Raw genomic sequence first — 21325 nt, 5'->3', positions numbered from 1 at the left:
AGGGACAACACACAGGTCTTTTCATTATTGTATGATTTTTTTGGGTGCAAATGAACTCAAGCTTACGGATGATGTCAAATGTGATATAGGGAAGCACCTGAGTGAGTTGGGTGCACAATTACACAGGTACTTTCCCGAAACGGATGACACAAACAACTGGATTTATTATCCCTTTCATGCCCTGCCTCCAGTCCACTTACTGACATCTGAACAAGAGTGCCTCATCAAAATTGCAACAAGCGGTTCTGTGAAAATTTTATTTAATCAGAAGCTACTGACAGGTTTCTGGATTGGGCTGTGCTCAGAGTATCCTGCCTTGGCAAATCGCGCTAAGACACTGATGCCCTTTGCAACCACGTACCTATGTGAGATTGGATTCTCGGCCCTCACTAACATGAAAACGAAATACAGGCACAGACTGTGTGTGGAAAATGATTGAAGACTGAGACTCTCTCCAATACAACCAAACACTGCAGAGTTACGTGCATCCTATCAAACACACACTTCTCATTAACCTGTGGTGAGGTATTCACAATATTCTATGAACAAATAAGGTTTTATATGTAAGATGGTTTAATAAAGAGCTAAATTATTGATAATTATATTATTATTCATATATTATATATTATTATTATGGTCCTATAAGAGCTCTTTGTCACTTCCCATGAGCCGGGTTGTGACAAAAACGAATTCTTATGTTTAATAAATGTATCGTATAGTGTGTGTGTGGCATGCTTACAATGATGGCAAAAAACAACATTTGAGAGTGCGCTGACCCTGGTGCTAGAGGGGTTACGGAGCTGGAGGTTGAATGCTTGAAGGGGTACGGGACTAAAAAAAGTTTGGGAACCACTGCTCTAAAGCATTGTTTGGTTTATCTGTTTAGAATTGGCCTGAACAGTGTGGCGCATAGCTTTCGCTCAAAATCAAACCTGTCAAAATAAACTCCACAGAAGGTTGAGAGAAACTAGAGCAGGACATGTAGTTTTACAGATCACAGAACAGTGGTGGTACATGGGCCTTCTCGTGTGGATCTGGTGTATGAGATATATCTGCGTCCTAAATGGTGACCTATTCCCAATATAGTGCACTACTTTTGACCAGGGCCCAAAGGGCTCAGGTCAAAAGTTGTGCACTATGCATGGGAATAGGGCGTCTTTTGGGATGCAGCCATAGTGTTCCAGTATGTCTGTTGGAGCTTCTGTTGGTGTGACACCATCGATTTTTTTCCTTTGTAGGAGGAAGTCTCAGAAAGCACAACCACCACAGTTCTGAAGAGCCTCTCTCCCAACACACAGTACAGAGTCACTGTGCTGCCAGTGTACCCGGAAGGAGATGGTCAGACCCAGACCAAGGATGGAACAACAAGTGAGTAACGACAACTTATTGCACGATGCTCTCAGTGACTGGTGATAGTTACGGGCAAATTCTACAGTGAAAGACATGAATTACTTAAGCAATAAGGCCTGATGGGGTGTGGTATATGGCCAATATACCACGGCTAAGGGCTGTTCTTATGCACAGCGCAAAGCGGAGTGCATGCATATATAGCCGTGGTATATTGGCAATATACCACAAACCCCTGGTTACCAATGTAATTAGCGCAGTAAAAATATATATTTTTGTCATACCTGTGGTATACGGTCTGAAATACCACGGCTTTCAGCCAATCAGCATTCAGGGCTCCAACCACCCAGTTCATAATGTGTATTAGCTCATCTGCAGACATAATCAATAGGCATATAGTAGTAGTAAAACATAGTTGTGCAACAGGTGTATCATTGTTTTCAAATGGACGTGATGGTTAAGCTGCCCTGTTTCCTCTTGGTGCTCAGAGCCCCTGGGCTTCGTGAAGAACCTGCAGGTCATTGAGCCCACCACCAGCACCCTGAACGTGCGCTGGGACGCAGCTGAGGGGAACGTGCGCGAGTACATCATCGTCTACATCCCAACTGCAGGCGGGGAGCAGGAAGTGGTACGTCCGGATCACCTCACCAACACAACACCCCTACTAACGCACTAAAAATGGTGTATTCCATTGGAGACTGGTGGAGGGTGAAATCCATTACAATCAGCCCATCCTTCCATTTAAAGTGTCATAAGCCTATGGTGTATTCCCCTATAGCTAGTCAACATGGCTCAGGTGTAAGTAAGCCCCGTTTCTGACTGATATTCTCCCTTCTTCTTTCTTGAACAGGACCAGGTGTCTGGAACAACGACCACCACTGTTCTGAAGGAACTGAATCCAGACACGGAATACACTGTGACAGTTGTGCCTGTTTACCATGAAATGGAGGGTCTCTCTAGGTCTCAGAATGGAAAGACAAGTGAGTTGAACTGAACGGGGTGAAATTATTCAAAGACCATCTAAGCAACAGATCATTTTCAAAATGTCTGCTACTTGTTCAACTTGTACAGTAAGTGTGATGCTATAACATTGTCTCTTATGCCTCAGATCCTTTGGGTGGAGTGAAGAACATGAAGGTCATCGACCCCACCATCAACAGTTTGTCTGTTCGCTGGGACCCGGCTGTCGGCAACGTGCGCAACTACAAGGTCTTCTACGTGGCCCAGCCAGATGGGAAGGAGCAAATGGCACGTCTCTTATTCATCTCTCCAGCCATTTTTACGGTCAACTTAGCCATGTTTACACTATAAGTAGATTATGGAATTGTTATACAGTACTAACATTGATCTGCACTTGCCCTGAACAGGAGCAAGTCTCTGGAGGCACCAACAACCTTATCCTGCGTAATCTGGAGTCCGATACCCAATACAACGTCTCTGTTGTCCCAGTCTACCCAGACGTGGACGGCATAATGCAGTCTGAGATGGGAAAAACAAGTGAGTGAAGCATTTCAATGCTTTTTTTAAACTCAGAAACCACATGCTATAACACTAGTGAAGAATGTAACTGTCAACTATCTAAAAATGATTGACACATGAAAAGATGAGCAAAAATACAATGATATTTTTTTTATACTAATACGATTGCTCAGAGAAAGAGATTTTGTTTAACGAGTAATATTTATTTTTCTCAAAAAGTTAGAATTTAAAATGATTGCCACCCCTGTTTTCAATACCAATAAATGCTTCAGCTTGCGAGGATAACGGCAACTTTTACTCAAATGTTTTTTTTGGGAAAACACATTGGGAGGGATCCTAGACCATTCCTCCATAAAGAACCCTTCCAGATCCTTCATCTGCGGTTATAGACTGCCCTTTTCAATTCAAACCACAGATTTTCAGTTTGGAGACTGAGATGGCCATTGCAAAATAATGATTTTGTGGCCAATTAACCATTTGTTTGTGGATTTTGATGTGAGCTTGGGGTTATTGTCTTGCTGGAAGTTTCAACTTCTTGGCAGAGGCAACCAGGTTTTTGGCTCAAATATTCTGGTAATGGGTAAAGTTCAAGATGCTGTTGACCTTAACAAGGGCATGAAAATAGAGGTATTTGGAAATGCACACCAGTGGTGGGTTTGTCATTGAAATGACAATGCAGAAGCAGAAAATAACCCCATACCTACTATAGAATATGGTGGTAGATCTTGGATGTTATGGGGCTATTTTGCTTCCACTGGTCCTTGGGCCCTTGCTCAACAACAGTATCCCTTGCTCAACAACAGTATCATGAAATTGATCCAGTACCAGGATATTTTAGCCAAGCACGTGGTTGCCTCTGCCAGGAAGCTGAAACTTGGCGGCAAGTGAATCTTCCAGCAAGAACATTACCCCAAATAAAAAGAAATGATTAATTGGTAACAACATCAATATTTTCCAATGGCCATCTCAATCTTTTGAAACTCATTGAAAAACATTGAAACCCATTGAAAACCTGTGGTTTGAATTGAAGAGAGCAGTCCATAAGCGCAGATGAAGGATATCAAGGATCTGGAAGGATTCTCTATGGAGGAATGGTCTAATATGTTGTCCAACTAGAAAAACATTTAGAAAAAGGCTCAGTCCCATTATCCTCGCAAGAGGAGGTATTGAAAGGTATTGAAAACAGAGGTGTCACGAATTCCGACTTCCACATTTTTGTATTACTATAAAATAATATAGTTTCCCAATGTCTTTGGAGCATAGTTCAGTGTTTAAATGATTTATTTTACACTGTCATTTTTGCTCATCTTTATCAAGGGTATTAATCATTTCAGACCCCACTGTATATGCTTCCATATCAGACTCAGTAACAGCTTGAGCATCTTGGCGCCATTTACTTACAGGGATGTTGTTGTGTTATTTCTTCTTCAGAGCCTCTGGGTGGAGTGAAGAACCTGAAGGTGACTGACCCCACCACCAACTCCTTGAGGGTACGCTGGGAGCCAGCTGAGGGGGATGTGCGCCAGTACACTGTCATCTACGCCCCGCTAGCAGGAGGGCCTGAACTCACGGTACAAAGTCAACACTTCCTTTCATAGTGCATCAAAGCGATATCTGCACACTCACTAACTTGCACGGTGAATAATTGAATATGCTATGCCTTTAGTAGTGTGGTTTTACTTTACATTCTTGTTAATCCGATAACTCTTTTTTCAGACCACAGTTTCTGGGATGTCAACCAACACCGTTCTCAGGAACCTTGTGCCAGACACAGAGTACAAAGTGACATTGGTGCCTATGTATGGCGATATTGAAGGGAAGAGAACTTCTGAAAATGGAAAGACAAGTAAGTCATGACTGAACAAACTACACAATACAGGTACAATACAGTGAGAAAAATACAAATGTGCAGCAAAATCGAAAAAGTGATTTGATGCTCAACTCGTTGTTTGGTGACTTGTCAGAGGCATTGGGTGGGGTGAAGAACCTGCAGGTCATAGACCCGACTACTAGCTCCTTGAAGGTGCGCTGGGAGCCAGCGGAGGGCAACGTGCGCCAGTACCGTCTCTTCTACGTCCCTGCCTCTGGCGGAGCCGAGGACATGGTAAGACCACCAACTATCTGTGCCTTAACATCTGATACTGTACAGGGTATCTCTTGACCAATCAGAATTGAGTCGAGTACGGCATCCATATTAGGAATTTGTTTACTTCCTAATACGGATGCTGCAGCATTCAACCAATCAATGGTATAAACATTGATAATGCATCTCAAACACCTCTCTGTGAACAGGAGCAAGTGTCTGGTGGCACCACCTCTACCGTCCTGAGGAACCTTCTCTCAGACACGCCCTACACCATCACAGTGGTCCCCGTCTACCCCGAGGGAGAGGGCCTGCGCCAGTCTGAGACTGGAAAGACACGTAAGTTATCAACTGAGTGACCTCAAGTATTCCATTTTGTTCTTATTGGGACAAAGATGTGCTTTATTTAGTTATTTTGATTCAGTAGCATCTTTTATCTGAAGCCTGTTTGGTTTTTCCAGAATTTGCCCTCATAGGGAATTTGTTATTCAGGTCAACGTCTAACAGTTGGGTTGCCCTGCCTGTGTCTGTGTAGTTTTTGCACCAGGTTGTGTGCATCGGTTTTGTTTCTGCTCAAATGGCTTGCCATGCTGAGTCAGCAGAAATCCATCCCAGAGAAGTTAATTGGAAAGCTGTGATACCAGCAGAGCATATCAGTATTACAGAGCTGATGGTGCGTGATGGTTCCACGGGAGGTTCCAGAGACTCCGTTTGTGCAAGGCTAATATGAAGACGTCCAATGGAAGTCAAGCATTTTATTTGATCTCGCTATGTCCTTGTCAGTTTCAAGTCTTGAGATGGACACAGATTTATGATCATTGATTCACATCTGATGTGCTCTGATCCTCGGCCAAATGTGAAGAGATGTTTGACAGAGTAATCTTCCTAAAGACACCATATGCATGTGCACTTGTACACGTGTTCAGTATAGAATGAAGCTCACTGTTGGACAAATAGGTTCTACTTTGCTTCTCAATAAGGTGGCTGGGTCTGTCTAACTACTACATCTAGCTTTATTGGGCTAAAGTGCGGAATGCCAGAGGAATATGAACATCTGTTTTAGTTTAAACGGGAAGTTCAGAGTTTTTTTCATAAACCCAAACTGTGTTGCTTCTCTCTATGTGCTGTCTACATAGACACTATAAAATCACTTGGAGACTGGAGAGTTTGCACCCCTCAGCATTTTTTATATTTTTATTAAATATTTTTTTACTGAGCTACGTCCTCTTTGAAACTTAGTAGTCAAATAATTGTAACATTTTCTTGTGGTATCTTTACTTAATTCCTAGAGAGTCAAATCAAAGTTGTTGTTGGTTTGGGTTGTTAAGATAGCTAAACTTGTTAGGGGAAGTCAATCTAGCAGTTGCCCTCTCCCCTTTTGATTTTCTATGACCCTCTGTGACCCCCAGTTCCACGCACCCCTCCTAAGAACGTCCAGGTGTACAACCCTACCACCAACAGCCTGAACGTGCGCTGGGCGCCAGCCTCTGGCCAGGTGCAGCAGTACCGTGTTATCTACACACCTCTGTCCGGAGAAAGACCTGCAGAGACGGTAAGTTCAATGGATGCATCTCAAATAGCACCCTATTCCCTATGTAGTGCCCTATATAGGGAATAGGGTGCCATTTGGGACATACTAGCTATCTCTCTCCAATGTGGTGTGGTGGGAAGTATGTTCACGCTCCCGTTCACTCTCCCTCTCTGCTCAGACCACTCTGAAGGAAAGGGAACGTAAGCAATGAAATAGTAGAAAATGGCTGCTGGGCTCCACGTTTAGCAACGATATCGAAAAGCCTCTGGGAGAGTGTTGTAGGAAGTCTGTTTAGAAGCCGACACAGATGGTATTCCCTTTGTAATGAGGTTAGTGTTTATTATCATTAATGCGGAAATCCAGACTATTTGGCTTTTAATTATCTGAATATCAGGATTGGTTTCATGCACCGATGTACATATCTTGGATTACAGGTGAAAGATGGAGCTAATTGCCCAACAAACAGCTTTTACTGTATCACTAGGAGTTTGGATAATGTGGATGTGCACATACGCGAGAGATCTGCAAATTCTTACATTTGAAGAATTGGAGGACATATACTGTGATATATACAGTTATATACAGAGATGTTCTGCTGAATCCCCTGATAAGCTGTAGACGAGGGTAGACCACTTTAAAGAGCAGCTGTGTTTAGCATGATGTAATAGCATTCCCTCGGACATGCTAATGGATAATGGGCTGCGTCGTGATAGTGATTACCCTGATGAGATGACGAGTCTAGGCTCCACTGTTGTTAGAAACAGGGGTGAGATACACGTTGAGGCCTGTTCAATGACAGAGCGCCGGTCTCTTGCTGTTGGTTGCGTCGTCTTCATTTGCCTTCCATAACACTAACTGTTTATCAGTCACTTTTAAGCAAAATGAATGCATTTGTTTATCTTTTTAAACCTCTTCAGGGCGTTGTTAGTACTTCCCGCTAGCCTTTGCACTAGGCTCCTTCCAAGGAAACACTAGCAGGGATTCACAGTGAGCTCATTATGTCCGTGTCTAGTGCCAGAGTAGTATGGTGGAAGAAGCTCATTTGAGTGTGCATCTACGGGCCCTGGTCAAAAGTAGTGCTCTAAATAGGGAACAGGGGGCCATTTGGGACACGAAACCAAGATTCCTCTCTTGTAAGCCATCATTGTGATCTATGTCCTGTGACCTCCCCAAAGGTCTTGGTCCCGGGGAACATCAACAACGCGTTCTTGGATTCGCTCATTCCCGACACACCGTACTCGGTCAGCGTCCTGGCTCTGTACGCCGACGGGGAGGGACCACCGGTGAAGGGAGACGGCAAAACATGTGAGACTTGAATCCAATCAATCTGACTTTGTTGTATACATTGGTACTACTGACTCATGCGACTTTTGTTTACATTGATACTACCGGCTCATGATCGTGTTACTCACGCTTCCAGGCATACTTGCTTATACTCTAGTCTACATTCAAGCACGTCCGCACACACATACACGTAGCTATATACAACAAACACACGGTGTAGCGGTGGTTGCTAGGTGCATGTGTGTGAGTGTAACCCAGTGTTGTTGCAGTGCCCCGTGCTGGACCTCGGAACCTGCGGGTGTTTGATGCCACCACCAACACTCTGACCATCGGCTGGGACCACGCTGAGGGAACCGTGCAGCAGTACAAGATAGCCTACGCCCCCACCACAGGAGACCCCATCACTGAGTTTGTGAGTTCAAAGTCATTCTCAACAAACTTTCATGTAGCAACAGGACTTAGAGTTTGACTCGAGGGATGAGTTGAGTTTATGGCCTAAATATGTCTCGTTTTATATGTAGCTGAGTGGCAAATCAAATACACATCCCATACACTAGCATTAACCCTTCTGTTCAACGTGATAATGTTACTACTGCCAAAGCACTGAAGGCATACAAGGCATATCACTCGCAACAGTTAATTGCTGATTAGTAAGATGAATTAAATGCTCGGTAAGATCAACATTATCACTGGAAACATTACGTTACCTTACAGTCTATTATTAATGACTTAAACATTTTGTGCTAACAAACTCTACTTAACTAGAGAAAAATGTAAGGAGTCTTTTAGCATGCTGAATTTGAAATGAAAGGTTACTTGAGCTAAATCGTCCAATGTTTTTTTTTTTTAAGAGGACAGGAAACTTTCATTATTAGCCTCCTGGTTACCCCCGTTTTCTCTATGCTGCAGTGACGTAGGAGCCAGGCTAGCAGCGACACATAGCTTCCATTAGCAATTGCATTCTTTTGTGTGTTGAGGCGCTTTGCTCCGCTAGGAGCTGAAAGGACTATGTCAAGTGTGTTGAGAAGCTGTTTTTGAAGGAACTGACAGTTCTTTCTGGTGTTTTTCCTTACAGACCGTTGTCCCTGGCAACAGAAACAATGCCATCCTGCAGAACCTGCTTCCTGACACTCCCTACAACATCACTGTGGAAGCCATCTATGCTGATGGAGCAGGGGGATCGCTGAACGGGCCCGGACGCACAGGTAAGGCGGTTAGAAAAGTGGTCAGGAAGTGTTCAGCCTGGTATACTGAACACCTAATGGTCTAGCTAGTTGTACATAATTTCCAAGCCTGATGAGCTGGGAGTGAGACCTGTGCACAGGAGTGGAAAATACTTTAAAGAGCCATACAAAATAGCCAACCGATTCCAACATGTTTCAGTTTGAAGAGTTCGGAGGATTGGGGAATTCACAGTAGAGCAACTGGGAAAGCTCAACGACTGGCGAACATTAGTCCCGAGTTACACAAACAATAGAAACTTTATGTCTTGGCTTGGACCGAGGCACCACTGTGCCAGCTAGGCAGTTTGGATGGGCCTCGCTCCAATGAGGAGCTTACGCCGCACCCGACTACCCACCCATCCACTGCCCAGCTCCCTCAGCAAGACCATGGAAAAATCTATCCAATCTAAACACATGTATTACTCATAATAGTCTTCATAAACACAGGAGGAGGAAAAACAGCAGTAGTCTAGCAGCAGGCCGGGCTGTGTGCTATGGTAATGTGGTGGCTTACTGCACTGAGGGTTAGCAAGACTGGAAATGGTGTCATGGCCCTACTTGCTGTTGAGGGTAATTGCTGTGACTGATTGAATGTTGACATGTTTCTGCTCACTCTGTTGCTCTGCCTTGGTTACAGTTGGCCTGCTGGAGCCCAGGAACCTGCGTGTTTCGGATGAGTGGTACACTCGCTTCCGTGTTGCCTGGGACCCTTCGACGTCTCCGGTGCTTGGATACAAGCTGGTCTACACGCCTGCGGGTGAGATGACGTCCGACTCTGTGCATGCAATCATGAGCAGGGACCTATAACACGCTCGGAAATAAAAGTTACAGCACTTCACAATGTCACGTTTTGTCATACCGTGTTTTACTCGTCAAAGGTCGCAGTGCAAAGCCAAAGTTTGACAGCAATGACTTAGTAAGGATCCAGAATAATTTGCATGAAATCTAAGGGCCATCTTTACATTTCAAATGAGATGACTTCAGGTTTAGATAGGTCTGCTCTTCTCCTTATCCTCATGAGTAAAGTTGAGATTGTGTTGTAGTGTAGCTGTTATTAAAGTAGAGATTGTGTTGTAGTGTAGCTGTTATTAAAGTAGAGATTGTGTTGTAGTGTAGCTGTTATTAAAGTAGAGATTGTGTTGTAGTGTAGCTGTTATTAAAGTAGAGATTGTGTTGTAGTGTAGCTGTTATTAAAGTAGAGATTGTGTTGTAGTGTAGCTGTTATTAAAGTAGAGATTGTGTTGTAGTGTAGCTGTTATTAATGTAGAGATTGTGTTGTACTGTTGCTGTTATTAAGGTAGAGATTGTGTTGTAGTGTAGCTGTTATTAAGGTAGAGATTGTGTTGTAGTGTAGCTGTTATTAAGGAAGAGATTGTGTTGTAGTGTAGCTGTTATTAATGTAGAGGTTGTGTTTTTTTTGCCTTCAGAAGAAGATCAGAGTAAGAGCTTGGACGTGTTTGTGGGTGATGTGACGTCATACACCCTCCAGAACCTCCTCCCTGGCACCACCTACGATGTCAAAGTGTTTGCCCAGTATGATGCTGGCATGAGCGGGGCCCTCGAAGGACAAGGAACAACACGTATGTATCTGATCTACACAAATATCATCTTTCTGAATCATCAATGTCAACCATCCCCAAATGGCTCCCTATATAGTGGATTACTTTTGACCGGAGCCCTATGTGCCCTGGTCAGTAGTAGTGCACTATGTAGGGAATAGGGTGCAAATTTGGGACTCGGTCTTGAAGTCAGTCTGAGAAATGTCTTCTTGTGTTCTGCTCCAGTCTACCTGAACGTCACCAACCTCGAGACCTACAACGTTGGCTTCGACAAGTTCTGCGTCAAGTGGAGTCCTCACAGGGCTGCCACCTCCTACAGGATCAAGCTCAACCCTCTGGACCGTAAGTCTCAGCCAAACGTTCATTTCAGATCGCACCTTTTAAGCTTGGCTACACGAGAGACTCTTTTTCTACCCTGAAGAATTGCTCCATTATAATTGAGTTTATGCTTCTTCCTATGTCTGAAGCCATAAAGGAGACTTCAGAAGGAGCATCAACACATCCTGTAGTTGGTGTTAGTCAGTCACTAGTCAGAGATGGTATAGATCCCCACTGATCAGAGCCACACCCTCCTCTGTGTCCAGAACATTGGAATGGTACAGTGCTGGCTGTTGAGATTGGGTCTAGACATTCACACGACTGTTTATCCTCAGTCCGCCCCTGTGTTTATCTCTTGAAGGAGAATGCATGAATGTGGCGTGTTCCGAAAGCATCCGACCACCAAGTGTTAGTTGTCTCTGTCTGAAAAGATGACATCCTTTTTATTACTGTCGGCCTTTGAATCCATCTGTATTAATGTTCACATGTAGACCTAGGGCTGTGACTGTCATGACATTGTGTCAGATGGCGACTGTCATGACATTGTGTCGGATGGCGACTGTCATGACATTGTGTCAGATGGGGACTGTCATGCAAATAACTGCTGTTCTCATGGTAATTGACCGTTAATTAACGTAAACATGTTTAGCATCTCCATGCCTCCGCGCATACAAGCTGCTGATTTGGAACATCTACATTTTTCCAAAGTCTAATAAATCCACCATCACAATACGCCCATTATTTATTTTAGGCAGGTCTAAAGAAACATTATGATATGGAAAAAATGTATTTCAGAAGAGCAGAATATGAGTTGGCCCTACTGTATGTTATCTGGCTAGGTGCCATGCCAATGGGAGCATAGGCTGTAGGCTAGTTCATTTAATAGACAAGATATGCTCATAAATTCTGTGCCATTATTTTTTATTATATGATTTTATAGTAAACCTTTACCATTCCCGAGCGAGTGCGCATATGAGCTATGTTGAGCGTGAAAGTGACCATTTGAAACAGGTCCTACAGTGCTAGATTTAGAGTTATTTGGCAACTTTAGTTGTGAATGACACAAAACTTCAGAATGTCTTATAAATCCAAACATGTATGGGCTGCTCTATGCAACTATATTGGTGATTTGTAAAAAGTCACAAACAAAAAGCTTGCGCTCTGTTGCACTGGCTGTTCCCTCATCAAGTGAAAATATTCAAACTCATTAGACTATTCTCAATGTAATCTTGTCTTTATTAATGTGCTGCATTTGTTTTGATTTAGAATGGGCCATTATCATCCGTCTGCACTCGAATAGCGAATGGAGGCTGCGCTTTCCCGTTGTCCCTTTTTCAATCATTCTGATAGACTACTCCGATTTCACAGCAGAGAAATGTGCTTAAACTGTTTTACATGTTCAACTTCAAATTCATCCTCTCCAGCACCATCCCAACATCAACATATGTGAATATGTCACATTTCTGTGTTTTGTTGAAAGAAAGGTAGAAGATAAATGTTTCCAATGACATAATCAGTGTCCATCATGTGCTTTCACCAATGATGAGGAGGCATTGCCTACTAATTGTCTAGTAATTGGTTGATGATGTCATTGGAAACATTTATCTTCCTCTATCTTTTTGACTTACAAAACATAGAAAAGTGCTATTTCCACATACAGTGCATTTGGAAAGTATTCAGACCCATTGACTTTTTCCTCATTTTGTTACGCTACAGCCTTTTACATAAGTATTCAGACCCTTTACTCAGTACTTTGTGGAAGCACCTTTGGCAGCGATTACAGCCTCGAGTCTTCTTGGGTATGACGCTACAAGCTTGGCACACCAGTATTTGGGGAGTTTCTCCCATTCTTCTCTGCAGATCCTCTCAAGCTCTGTCAGGTTGGATGGGGAGCGTCGCTGCAAGGCTATTTTCAGGTCTCTCCAGAGATGTTTGATCAGGGTCAAGTGCGGGCTCTGGCTGGGCCGCTCAAGGACATTCAGAGACTTGTCCCGAAGCCGCTCCTGCGTTGTCTTGGCTGTGTGCTTAGGGTCGTTGTGCTGTTGGATGGTGAAAATATCGCCCCAGTCTGACGTCCTGCGCGCTCTGGAGAAGGTTTTCCTCAGGGATCTCTCTGTACTTTGCTCCATTCATCCTTCCCTCGATCCTGACTAGTCTCCCAGTTCCTGCCACTGATGGAGGCCACTGTGTTCTTGGAGAACTTTAATGATGCTGACATTTTTGGTACCCTTCCCCGGAACTGTGCCTCGACACAATCCTCCTCGGAACTCTACGGACAATTCAGTTTTCATTTTGGAGGATCCAATAGGTTAGACCAATTATTATACATATTAAATCGTAAAAAATAACATTATTAATTCTGCCGTGCGTAATACGCGGTAGACTATTAGGCTATGTATTGTATAACAACTATCATTATTTTGTTTCCCGATTTTTTTTTTTTCAGTAGAGGAATAAACTGTTAATAACAAGAGGCAGTATCTCAAGGATTTAAATATGAACATGGTAATCACTACCCAAACTTAAGCAGGCTTTGCTTGTGTCAGAAAGACAACTGTGGTAGAGAATAGAGAACACTCACCGAAAGTAAACAGTCCCCAAGGTTTGAAAAGCTAGCGACCTTTTTAAAGATGCTTCCCAGACAGACTGAGCTTCCAAGTCAGTATTGGAATGCCAAGTGTTTGTTACTGAAGTGGAATGTGGTTGAGGAATGAGGATCATAGCATACATCTCTGCACAATTATCTTGGTCTTCTACCTTGAGCAGCAAGGGGTCAGCCCAGGAGAAGTGATTGAGGGGATATTTGCCCTTATAAGGCCATTGTCTTGGTCTCATGGTTCATTTGACCAAAAATACCACATTTTGGAAAACGTTCTCCATTTTCCCCAAAACAATTCATATTGAATTACATATGTAGCGTGACAACACCGATATTACATCTATTTGCCTTACCGCAGCCCTGTCATAGCCCCAGCTGAATGGCATTAACTCTGCTTTTTGTACTCAGAGAAGACCCGTGATTTTTACGAGGAGCAACGTTTCAGGCAGCAGCCTCGGCAGTCAACACATGTCAACATGTTTCTCTTCTCAACATATGTCAACATGTCTCACATTTCTCCTTGTTTTATCTGTGTGTAGCCTCCAGTAAAGGTCAGCAGGAGATCACCATTACTGCAGCTCAGAGCCAGTACTGCTTCAAGGGGCTCTCCCCTGACGCTCTTTATAGCGCCACCGTGTTCGTTCAGACCCCTAACCTCGAGGGCCCTGGAGTCAGCGCCAAAGAGAGAACATGTGAGTATTTACATTTGAGTAATTTAGCACACACTCTTATCCAGAGTGACTTACAGTCAGTACAGTTACCTCAGTAGTCTTCACCTTTTTACACAAGTGGTGCCAATGTGCTATCTGAATTTGTAATTTCTTTGTTGATGTTCACTGACACTTTGTTGTCTCTTTCTCAAAGTGGTCAAACCTACTGAAGCCCCAACGCCACCCCCCACTCCTCCACCACCACCTACCATTCCTCCTGCATGGGCAGGTAAGAACCAATGGCGCTATGATGACTACGACATACAGTATCCATCACCTCCATATTGCCAAAGCACCAAACGGCACCACATTCACCAATGCTATATAGAACATTTGAAGCCTTCCTTGGAGCCCAAACAAGGTGTCAACTGCAAAGTCATCGACATTTGAATTTGAGTGTGTTTTAGTGCGATTAGTTGCGAGTCATAAAAAGCCAGGTTCAGAAAACATGCAATGCCATCAAAATCTCACTATTTGGCAGAAGCAGAGACCTGCAGAGATATTTCCTCTGGATCACAGTGGTGCCAGTGTTAAAGTAATGGCCGCCACATGCTCCACACAGACCCTCCAGGGTTTTCAATGGGAACTCACCCATTGACTAATGACTGACCTAGGTGTTGAGAAAGTCCAAAGAAGCTGTTTGTTTGATAAGGTATGGTGTAAAACTTGTTTATGGATTCTGACTGGGATTGCGAGAGATACAAAAATAAAGTGCTCTATCACATCAGGCAGACATTATCTTGAAGCCTTTATAGTAACCAAATGTTCCTAGTTTTTTTTCATTTTCTTCAGGAAAGTGTGATCAATTAAACCAATAATTGCCATGTATAGCTTCATTATGTAATTTCTTTCTCTCAATGATTTTGTTTGTGAGATTCATGCAGGCTTTTTTTTGTTTTTGAGGTTGCCGACTCTCATTATCATGCCTTTCTCTGTTATCGGGCCTGGTGTTCCAGGCAGCCCAGAATCTGGTGCCTGCCATGGAATCTTTTAAGTGCAGTTCACTGAGTTCTTTTTCTTTTGCCTCAGTGTGCAAAGGTGCCAAGGCAGATGTGGTCTTCCTTATTGATGGCTCGTGGAGTATTGGAGAAGACAGTTTCCGGAAAGTGGTGCAGTTCGTCTTCAGCATGATTGGAGCCTTCGACGTCATCGGATCGACAGGAATGCAGGTGTGTAGTGCTATAAATAGAGGGATAGCACATTGTAATAGTGGAAAAAGTAAGTTGTAATTGTTAGTCAACTTGGCGAACTGTTTAGAATAATAGGTGCGGTATGAAATCGTACTATAACTCCTTGTAATGCTTTCTACTTTGGAAACAGGTGTCGTTCGTGCAGTACAGCGACGAAGCAAAGACAGAGTTCAGGCTGAACTCTTACTCGGACAAGGGCAACGCTCTCGCTGCTCTACAGCTGATCCAGTACCGAGGAGGAAACACTAAGACCGGTGAGGCTCCCCAAACCCAGCTTCCATCATCTAGGCTGTCTCCCAAATGCCCCCCTATTCCCTATATAGTGCACTTCTTTTGCCCAGGGCCTTATGTAAAAGTGACTTTGCAATGGACACCAACATGTTTCATCGGAGCCAGGCATATATCCACCCTTTGAGTATACATTGTTGTCTATCACCTTAATTAATCTACCTTTCTTTGTTCTTGATCAGGCGCTGCTTTGATGCATGTCAAGGAGAAGGTGTTCGCCCCAGAAAATGGAATGAGGAGGAATGTCCCCAAGGTTGTGGTAGCTGTCACAGACGGTCGCTCTCAGGATGAGGTGAAGAAAAACGCTGCCACGCTGCAGCATGCTGGTAAGGGTTACTCAATTTGCTGCACAGCAATCTTCAAGTCAACCCATTGTCAGTCATATCCCATAATGCTTGTAAATGTTGTCATTGAGGTATTAGCAATCTGTAGCATTTTAGCATCACCCCATGCACATAGTGCAGTTGGTTTTCTGAGAATGCATGTGCTCCTTCTCCAGGTTACAGTGTGTTTGTGGTTGGTGTTGCCGATGTGGATTTTGCTGAGCTGCAGAACATTGGCAGCAAGCCAAGTGACAGACACATCTTTGTTGTGGACGACTTTGACGCCTTTGCAACTATCCAAGACAACCTTGTGACCTTCATTTGCGAAACAGCAACGTCATGTAAGCTGTTTTGTTGTTTGTTATTTTGGATACCACTTATGGTATTTAGCTGTAAGCGATTTCATTTATCACCCAAGATAAAATTCTAGAAACAAATTGAACTGTTGCTAATCTTTGATATTATCTTCACAGCTTGTCCCCTGATCTACCTGAATGGATTCACATCGCCTGGTAAAAATGCTCAGATTATTATTTATGTACATCCCAAATTAGAACCGTCTGCAGAAACCGCATGCATCATTCCCTCATTGGTTTGAGAAGTTCTAGAACTTAAAATGAGTTATTCACCTTGTGCTGTAGGCTTCAGGATGCTGGAGGCGTTCAACCTGACAGAGACGACCTATGGCTATATCAAGGGAGTGTCTATGGAACCTGGTTCCTTCAACAGCTACACAGCCTACAGACTCCATAAGAACTCCTTCCTGACCCAGCCCACCACGTGAGTCGGCGATACCATTGTCTTGGATTACAAAATCACCAGGTTTTTCTGAAGTCCTGTTTGTAAATTTTACATGCTATCATTGTCTTTGGCTTTGAATGGTCAATTCTTGTGGTTGTACACTGCATAGCCAAATGTACGTGGACACCTGCTCGTCGAACATCTCAATCCAAAATCATGGGCATTAATATGGAGTTGGTCCCCCATTTGCTGCTATAACAGCCTCCACTCTTCTAGGAAGGCTTTCACTAGATGTTGGAACATTGCTGCGGGGACTTCCATTCAACCACAAGAGCATTGTTGAGGTCGGGCACTGATGTTGGGTGATTAGGCCTGGCTCGCAGTCGGCGTTCCAATTCATCCCAAAGGTGTTTGATGCGGTTGAGATCAGGGATCTATGCAGGCCAGTCAAGTTCTTCCACACCGATCCTGACAAACCATTTCTGTATGGACCAAAGCTTTGTGCACATGGGTATTGTCATGCTGAAACAGGAACGGGCCTTCCCCAAACTGTTGCCACAAAGTTGGAAGCACAGAATCATCTATAATGTCATTGTATGCTGTAGCTTTGAGATTTCCCTTCACTGGAACTAGTCCGAGCCATGAAAAGCAGCCCCAGACCATTATTCCTCATCCACCAAACTTTACAGTTGGCACTATGCATTCGGGTAGGTAGCGTTCTCCTGGCATCTGCCAAACCCAGGTTTGTCAGTCGGATTGCCAGATGGTGAAGCGTGATTCATCACTTCAGAGAACGAGTCCAATGGTGGCGAGCTTTACAACACTCCAGCTGACGCTTGGCATTGTGCATGGTGTTCTTAGGCTTGTGTGTGGCTGCTCAGCCATGGAAACCCATTTCATGAAGCTCCCGACGAACAGCTATTGTGCTGATGTTGCTTCCAGAGGCAGTTTGGAACTCTGTAGTGAGGGGTCCCGTTCTGTGAGCTTGTGTGGCCTACCACTTCGAGGCTGAGCCATTGTTGCTCCTAAACGTTGCAACTTCACAATAACAGCACTTACAGTTGACCGGAGCAGCTCTAGCAGGGCAGAAATTTGACAAACTTGACTTGTTGGAAAGGTGGCATCCTATGACTGTGCCACGTTAAAAGTCACTGATCTCTTCAATTACGTGTCATTCTACTGTCAATGTCTGTTTGTGACATCGGCTGATGTAAAAAGGGCTTTATAAATACATGTGATTGATTGATTGATCTATGGAGATTGCATGGCTGTGTGCTTGATTTTATACACCTGGCAGCAATGGGTGTGGCTGAAATAGCCGAATCCACTCATTTGCAGTGTATTTCTGCACTGCTTTTGTGAGCTAATGGATTTAAGGGATAATTGAGATGCAGCACATTATAATGATAGTCTCAGACTCTGAAAGCTTGTCTCTGCTCGAATCCAGGAAGACTGAGGAGATGTAGGTCAATGCAGGGAGTGCAGGTGTTAAGAAATGACTTGTTTAAACATTACCTTTTTGTGGGCCTTTCCCATGCAGTAAAAACTGTATTAATGTTGGTTTGGCACTTGGAGATGACACGTCATACTCAACTATGTTCAGACAAAATGTTAGACCCCATTCCCCTCTAAACTAGGTCAATTAATGTACGATGTCCTGCTTATTCGCTTGTAATTGGCTGACCCAACAGGTCCCAACATGTCAGAATATGGACTGCCCTATAGCAGTGTTCTAGCTCAATCTGAAGTTCTGGCGTGCTGCTGGGTTCACTCATCCCACGTAGCTCCGAGACATCCAACTACACTGGCTATCTCCTACACCGTACATCTCTAAGCGTTTTATCAGCCACACGCACAGTAGGCCTATCAAATACTGTATATCTCCAGTCAGCTTAACCTTCTGCCACAGAGTTTTACCTCTGCTTGCGACTCTATGGAAAAACATCAGCCACATCACGGTGGTTCATAGGCATAGAGTAATACTGTACACATGTATATTAATGGTGAATTGATTATTGTGTATTTTGTCTTTTTTTTTAATGGTCAGTCTTATTGTTGGGGTTGTGTGGGGGTTTGAACAGGGAGATCCACCCAGACGGACTACCTCACTCCTACACCATCATCATGATGTTCCGTCTCCTCCCGGACACACCCAACGAGGCCTTTGACATCTGGCAGGTGTCCACCAAGGACGACAAGCCTGAAGTCGGGGTCACCATTGATCGTAAGGCTCTGTAGCTCTGGGAATTTGAAGGGGTCGAGTACATAGGGTTTTACAATGAGGGCTACAAGATGTTACTGGTGCTGCATCCCAAAATGACCCCCTACTCCCTACATAGTGCACTACTTTTGACCGGAGCCATATGTACCCTGGTCAAAAAAAGTAGTACACTTCATGGGGAATAGGGTGCCATTTGTGACACAGCCATCGAGGAAGGAGGAAGTAGTGTTGTGTGAGGAGGCGATATCATATCCAGCAGCTGTAGATAGATTTATGTTGTTCTGTCTGATGTTCTCTCATGGGAACAGTGAAGGGATCGTAATGGGCTCCAGAGCCCAGGGCTGCTTTGGTCTCCCTCAGTAACCACACTCACCCTCCTCCGGTTCCAACATCCTGTATAAGCTATCTTCAGCTGGCCTTTATAAAGCCCCGGCCATGTTGTTTGTGATGCAGCTTTGACAAAGCATATCTGCCTTATGATACACTGCCCGTTGATGACAATGGTATTGGAGTCCTGTTTCTAGTTTAGGAGCTTTGCATGACACCAAGTCCTAATGCGACGTTGGAGAGCTATCTGTAACCTCTTTCTCTTCTCTCCTCAAACTCGTTTTTCTCTATTCAGCTTCCAGCCAAACAATTTCGTATTATAACAAGGATACGAGGGGGGAGATCCAGAGGGTCACATTCGACAATGATCAAGTGAAGAGAATCTTCCATGGAAGCTTCCACAAGGTAAACCCTGACTTGCCTGTCTGCGTGACTGTTGTGATTGGAGGAATATACTGGGTGTAGTGACGTTAATGGCCAGATTATGGAACATTCAAGGGGCCTGGCGACTGGACTTGAGGTATGGCACGTCAATCACACTTGTCTCCTTTCTTCTTGCCGTCAGCTTGCATGTCCTGAGGATACACAGATAATGAGAAGGGATACCTGGCATTCCTAATACATTGTATATTACAGGAGGTGTACCTCCCGGTACAGCTACAGACATGTGTTCTGCAGAACTGTCTGCTCATGCAAACAGATGGTCTTTGGCTGTAAGTTGTATAAACCCCAATGTTACATGAAGCATAGATTGACGTTATTGATGGTAATCAAAGCCTCTCAAAATAATCAAGCGATAGAAGAGGCCATTGATCTTTTACCCGTTTGTTTGGACTTTGAAGCCAATCAAATGACTGGTTCATGCTAAGCTGAAGTGGTCATGTTTGGTCCAGCTCCAACTCCACATTGGGCTCTAATTCGATGGCTGTTGGTTTCCCGGGAGAAACTGGACTAAGTGGGGCAGAGAAATCAGACTCTGTTGGCATATTTGATCTCTTGGATCTCTTGGATTAGCGTATTAAGTTGTAGCCTGAGGGAGGGAGACCATTAAAGATTAACCATAGGCAGTCTGTGTATACTCTGTGCATTAAGAGCTATATGGAAGCACTTCCCGTTGTTACTTACTGGAGTTTCCATTTACCATAAGGTCAGAGCCGTGTGCTCATAGGGGCTGTGGACATAGTCATTTAACAACGCTATCACAAACGTTCACTAGAATCTATAAGTCCTCTTGCGGAGACCATTAAAATGTACTGCTAGTCGCTGCTTGGCGTGCTAGTCTGGAAAATATTGGGTCACTGCTATAACTATTAAATAATTACATCAGAGAGGCAGTGGAATGCCAGGCTGGGGGGAGGTTTTTCTGCCTGCCTTTCTCTCGCTCGCTCTCTCTTTCTCTCTCTTTCTCTCGCTCGCTCTCTCTTTCTCTATCGCTATCCCATTTTTGGCTCTGCTGCCTTTTCTCTGCCTGGATGTTGGATGCAAGCCTTGCCTCTGTTGCCTCTGGTAGCCGACCGCAGGGGAATTCTCGCCGTTGCTGTAGGGGCGGCGACTCTGTTCTGCGGTTTACCTCCCAGCATGGTTATGTATGCTGTATCTGTCCCAGTCATCCAGCATGGTTATGTATGCTGTATCTGTCCCAGTCATCCAGCATGGTTATGTATGCTGTATCTGTCCCAGTCATCCAGCATGGTTATGTATGCACTATCTCTCCAAGTGTTGTCCAGCTGGGCTCAAAAGTAGTGCTCTAAGAATTTGTTCTTTACTGACTTGCCTAGTTAAATAAATAAAAATGTAAATAAAGTGTAAGGAATAGGGTGCAATTTGGAAACCAAGCTAGGAAATTTCCAGCTCCCACTTGGGGACAGGACCTCAACCACACTTCTTACAGTGACAGACTCACAGACAGACAGTAATGAGTAGGGTAAGTGCTTTTCACTTGTCATTTCCCTCAGTCAGTGTAGCGGTTGAAATTTTCCTTTGAAGGATGCATTATGTATTTTTAAGAAGTAGATGACCGTGTCAGTTACAGAACTGGTGACTTATAGAACCCACTCTTCTCGCCCTGCCGCCAGAATATGCAGCATAAACAAACACAATTT

The 21325-nt window shown here is 44.0% G+C and overlaps 1 protein-coding gene across 8 annotated transcripts in view; it reads left to right on the top strand.

Moving 5' to 3' along the window:
* col12a1b (collagen, type XII, alpha 1b) overlaps nucleotides 1-21325 on the top strand; it is a 96466-nt gene that overhangs the window by 59676 nt on the left and 15465 nt on the right. For all 8 annotated transcript variants that reach the window (XM_042300641.1, XM_024377783.2, XM_042300644.1 and 5 more), the window contains 26 exons: nucleotides 1239-1368; nucleotides 1836-1975; nucleotides 2198-2327; nucleotides 2456-2595; nucleotides 2715-2844; nucleotides 4258-4397; nucleotides 4543-4672; nucleotides 4791-4930; nucleotides 5119-5248; nucleotides 6319-6461; nucleotides 7616-7745; nucleotides 7994-8136; nucleotides 8800-8929; nucleotides 9585-9704; nucleotides 10375-10527; nucleotides 10732-10848; nucleotides 13963-14115; nucleotides 14288-14362; nucleotides 15163-15302; nucleotides 15454-15577; nucleotides 15794-15937; nucleotides 16111-16275; nucleotides 16408-16446; nucleotides 16576-16714; nucleotides 18757-18899; nucleotides 19519-19628. In XM_042300641.1, the coding sequence (XP_042156575.1) occupies nucleotides 1239-1368; nucleotides 1836-1975; nucleotides 2198-2327; nucleotides 2456-2595; nucleotides 2715-2844; nucleotides 4258-4397; nucleotides 4543-4672; nucleotides 4791-4930; nucleotides 5119-5248; nucleotides 6319-6461; nucleotides 7616-7745; nucleotides 7994-8136; nucleotides 8800-8929; nucleotides 9585-9704; nucleotides 10375-10527; nucleotides 10732-10848; nucleotides 13963-14115; nucleotides 14288-14362; nucleotides 15163-15302; nucleotides 15454-15577; nucleotides 15794-15937; nucleotides 16111-16275; nucleotides 16408-16446; nucleotides 16576-16714; nucleotides 18757-18899; nucleotides 19519-19628 (3378 nt within the window). The remainder of the gene's footprint in view (nucleotides 1-1238; nucleotides 1369-1835; nucleotides 1976-2197; nucleotides 2328-2455; nucleotides 2596-2714; nucleotides 2845-4257; nucleotides 4398-4542; nucleotides 4673-4790; nucleotides 4931-5118; nucleotides 5249-6318; nucleotides 6462-7615; nucleotides 7746-7993; nucleotides 8137-8799; nucleotides 8930-9584; nucleotides 9705-10374; nucleotides 10528-10731; nucleotides 10849-13962; nucleotides 14116-14287; nucleotides 14363-15162; nucleotides 15303-15453; nucleotides 15578-15793; nucleotides 15938-16110; nucleotides 16276-16407; nucleotides 16447-16575; nucleotides 16715-18756; nucleotides 18900-19518; nucleotides 19629-21325) is intronic.

The sequence above is a fragment of the Oncorhynchus tshawytscha genome, linkage group LG18 (assembly GCF_018296145.1).
Source record: "Oncorhynchus tshawytscha isolate Ot180627B linkage group LG18, Otsh_v2.0, whole genome shotgun sequence".
NCBI lineage: Eukaryota > Metazoa > Chordata > Actinopteri > Salmoniformes > Salmonidae > Oncorhynchus > Oncorhynchus tshawytscha.
Note: the sequence above shows the minus strand (reverse complement) of the source record. Positions and strands in the feature narration are given on the sequence as shown.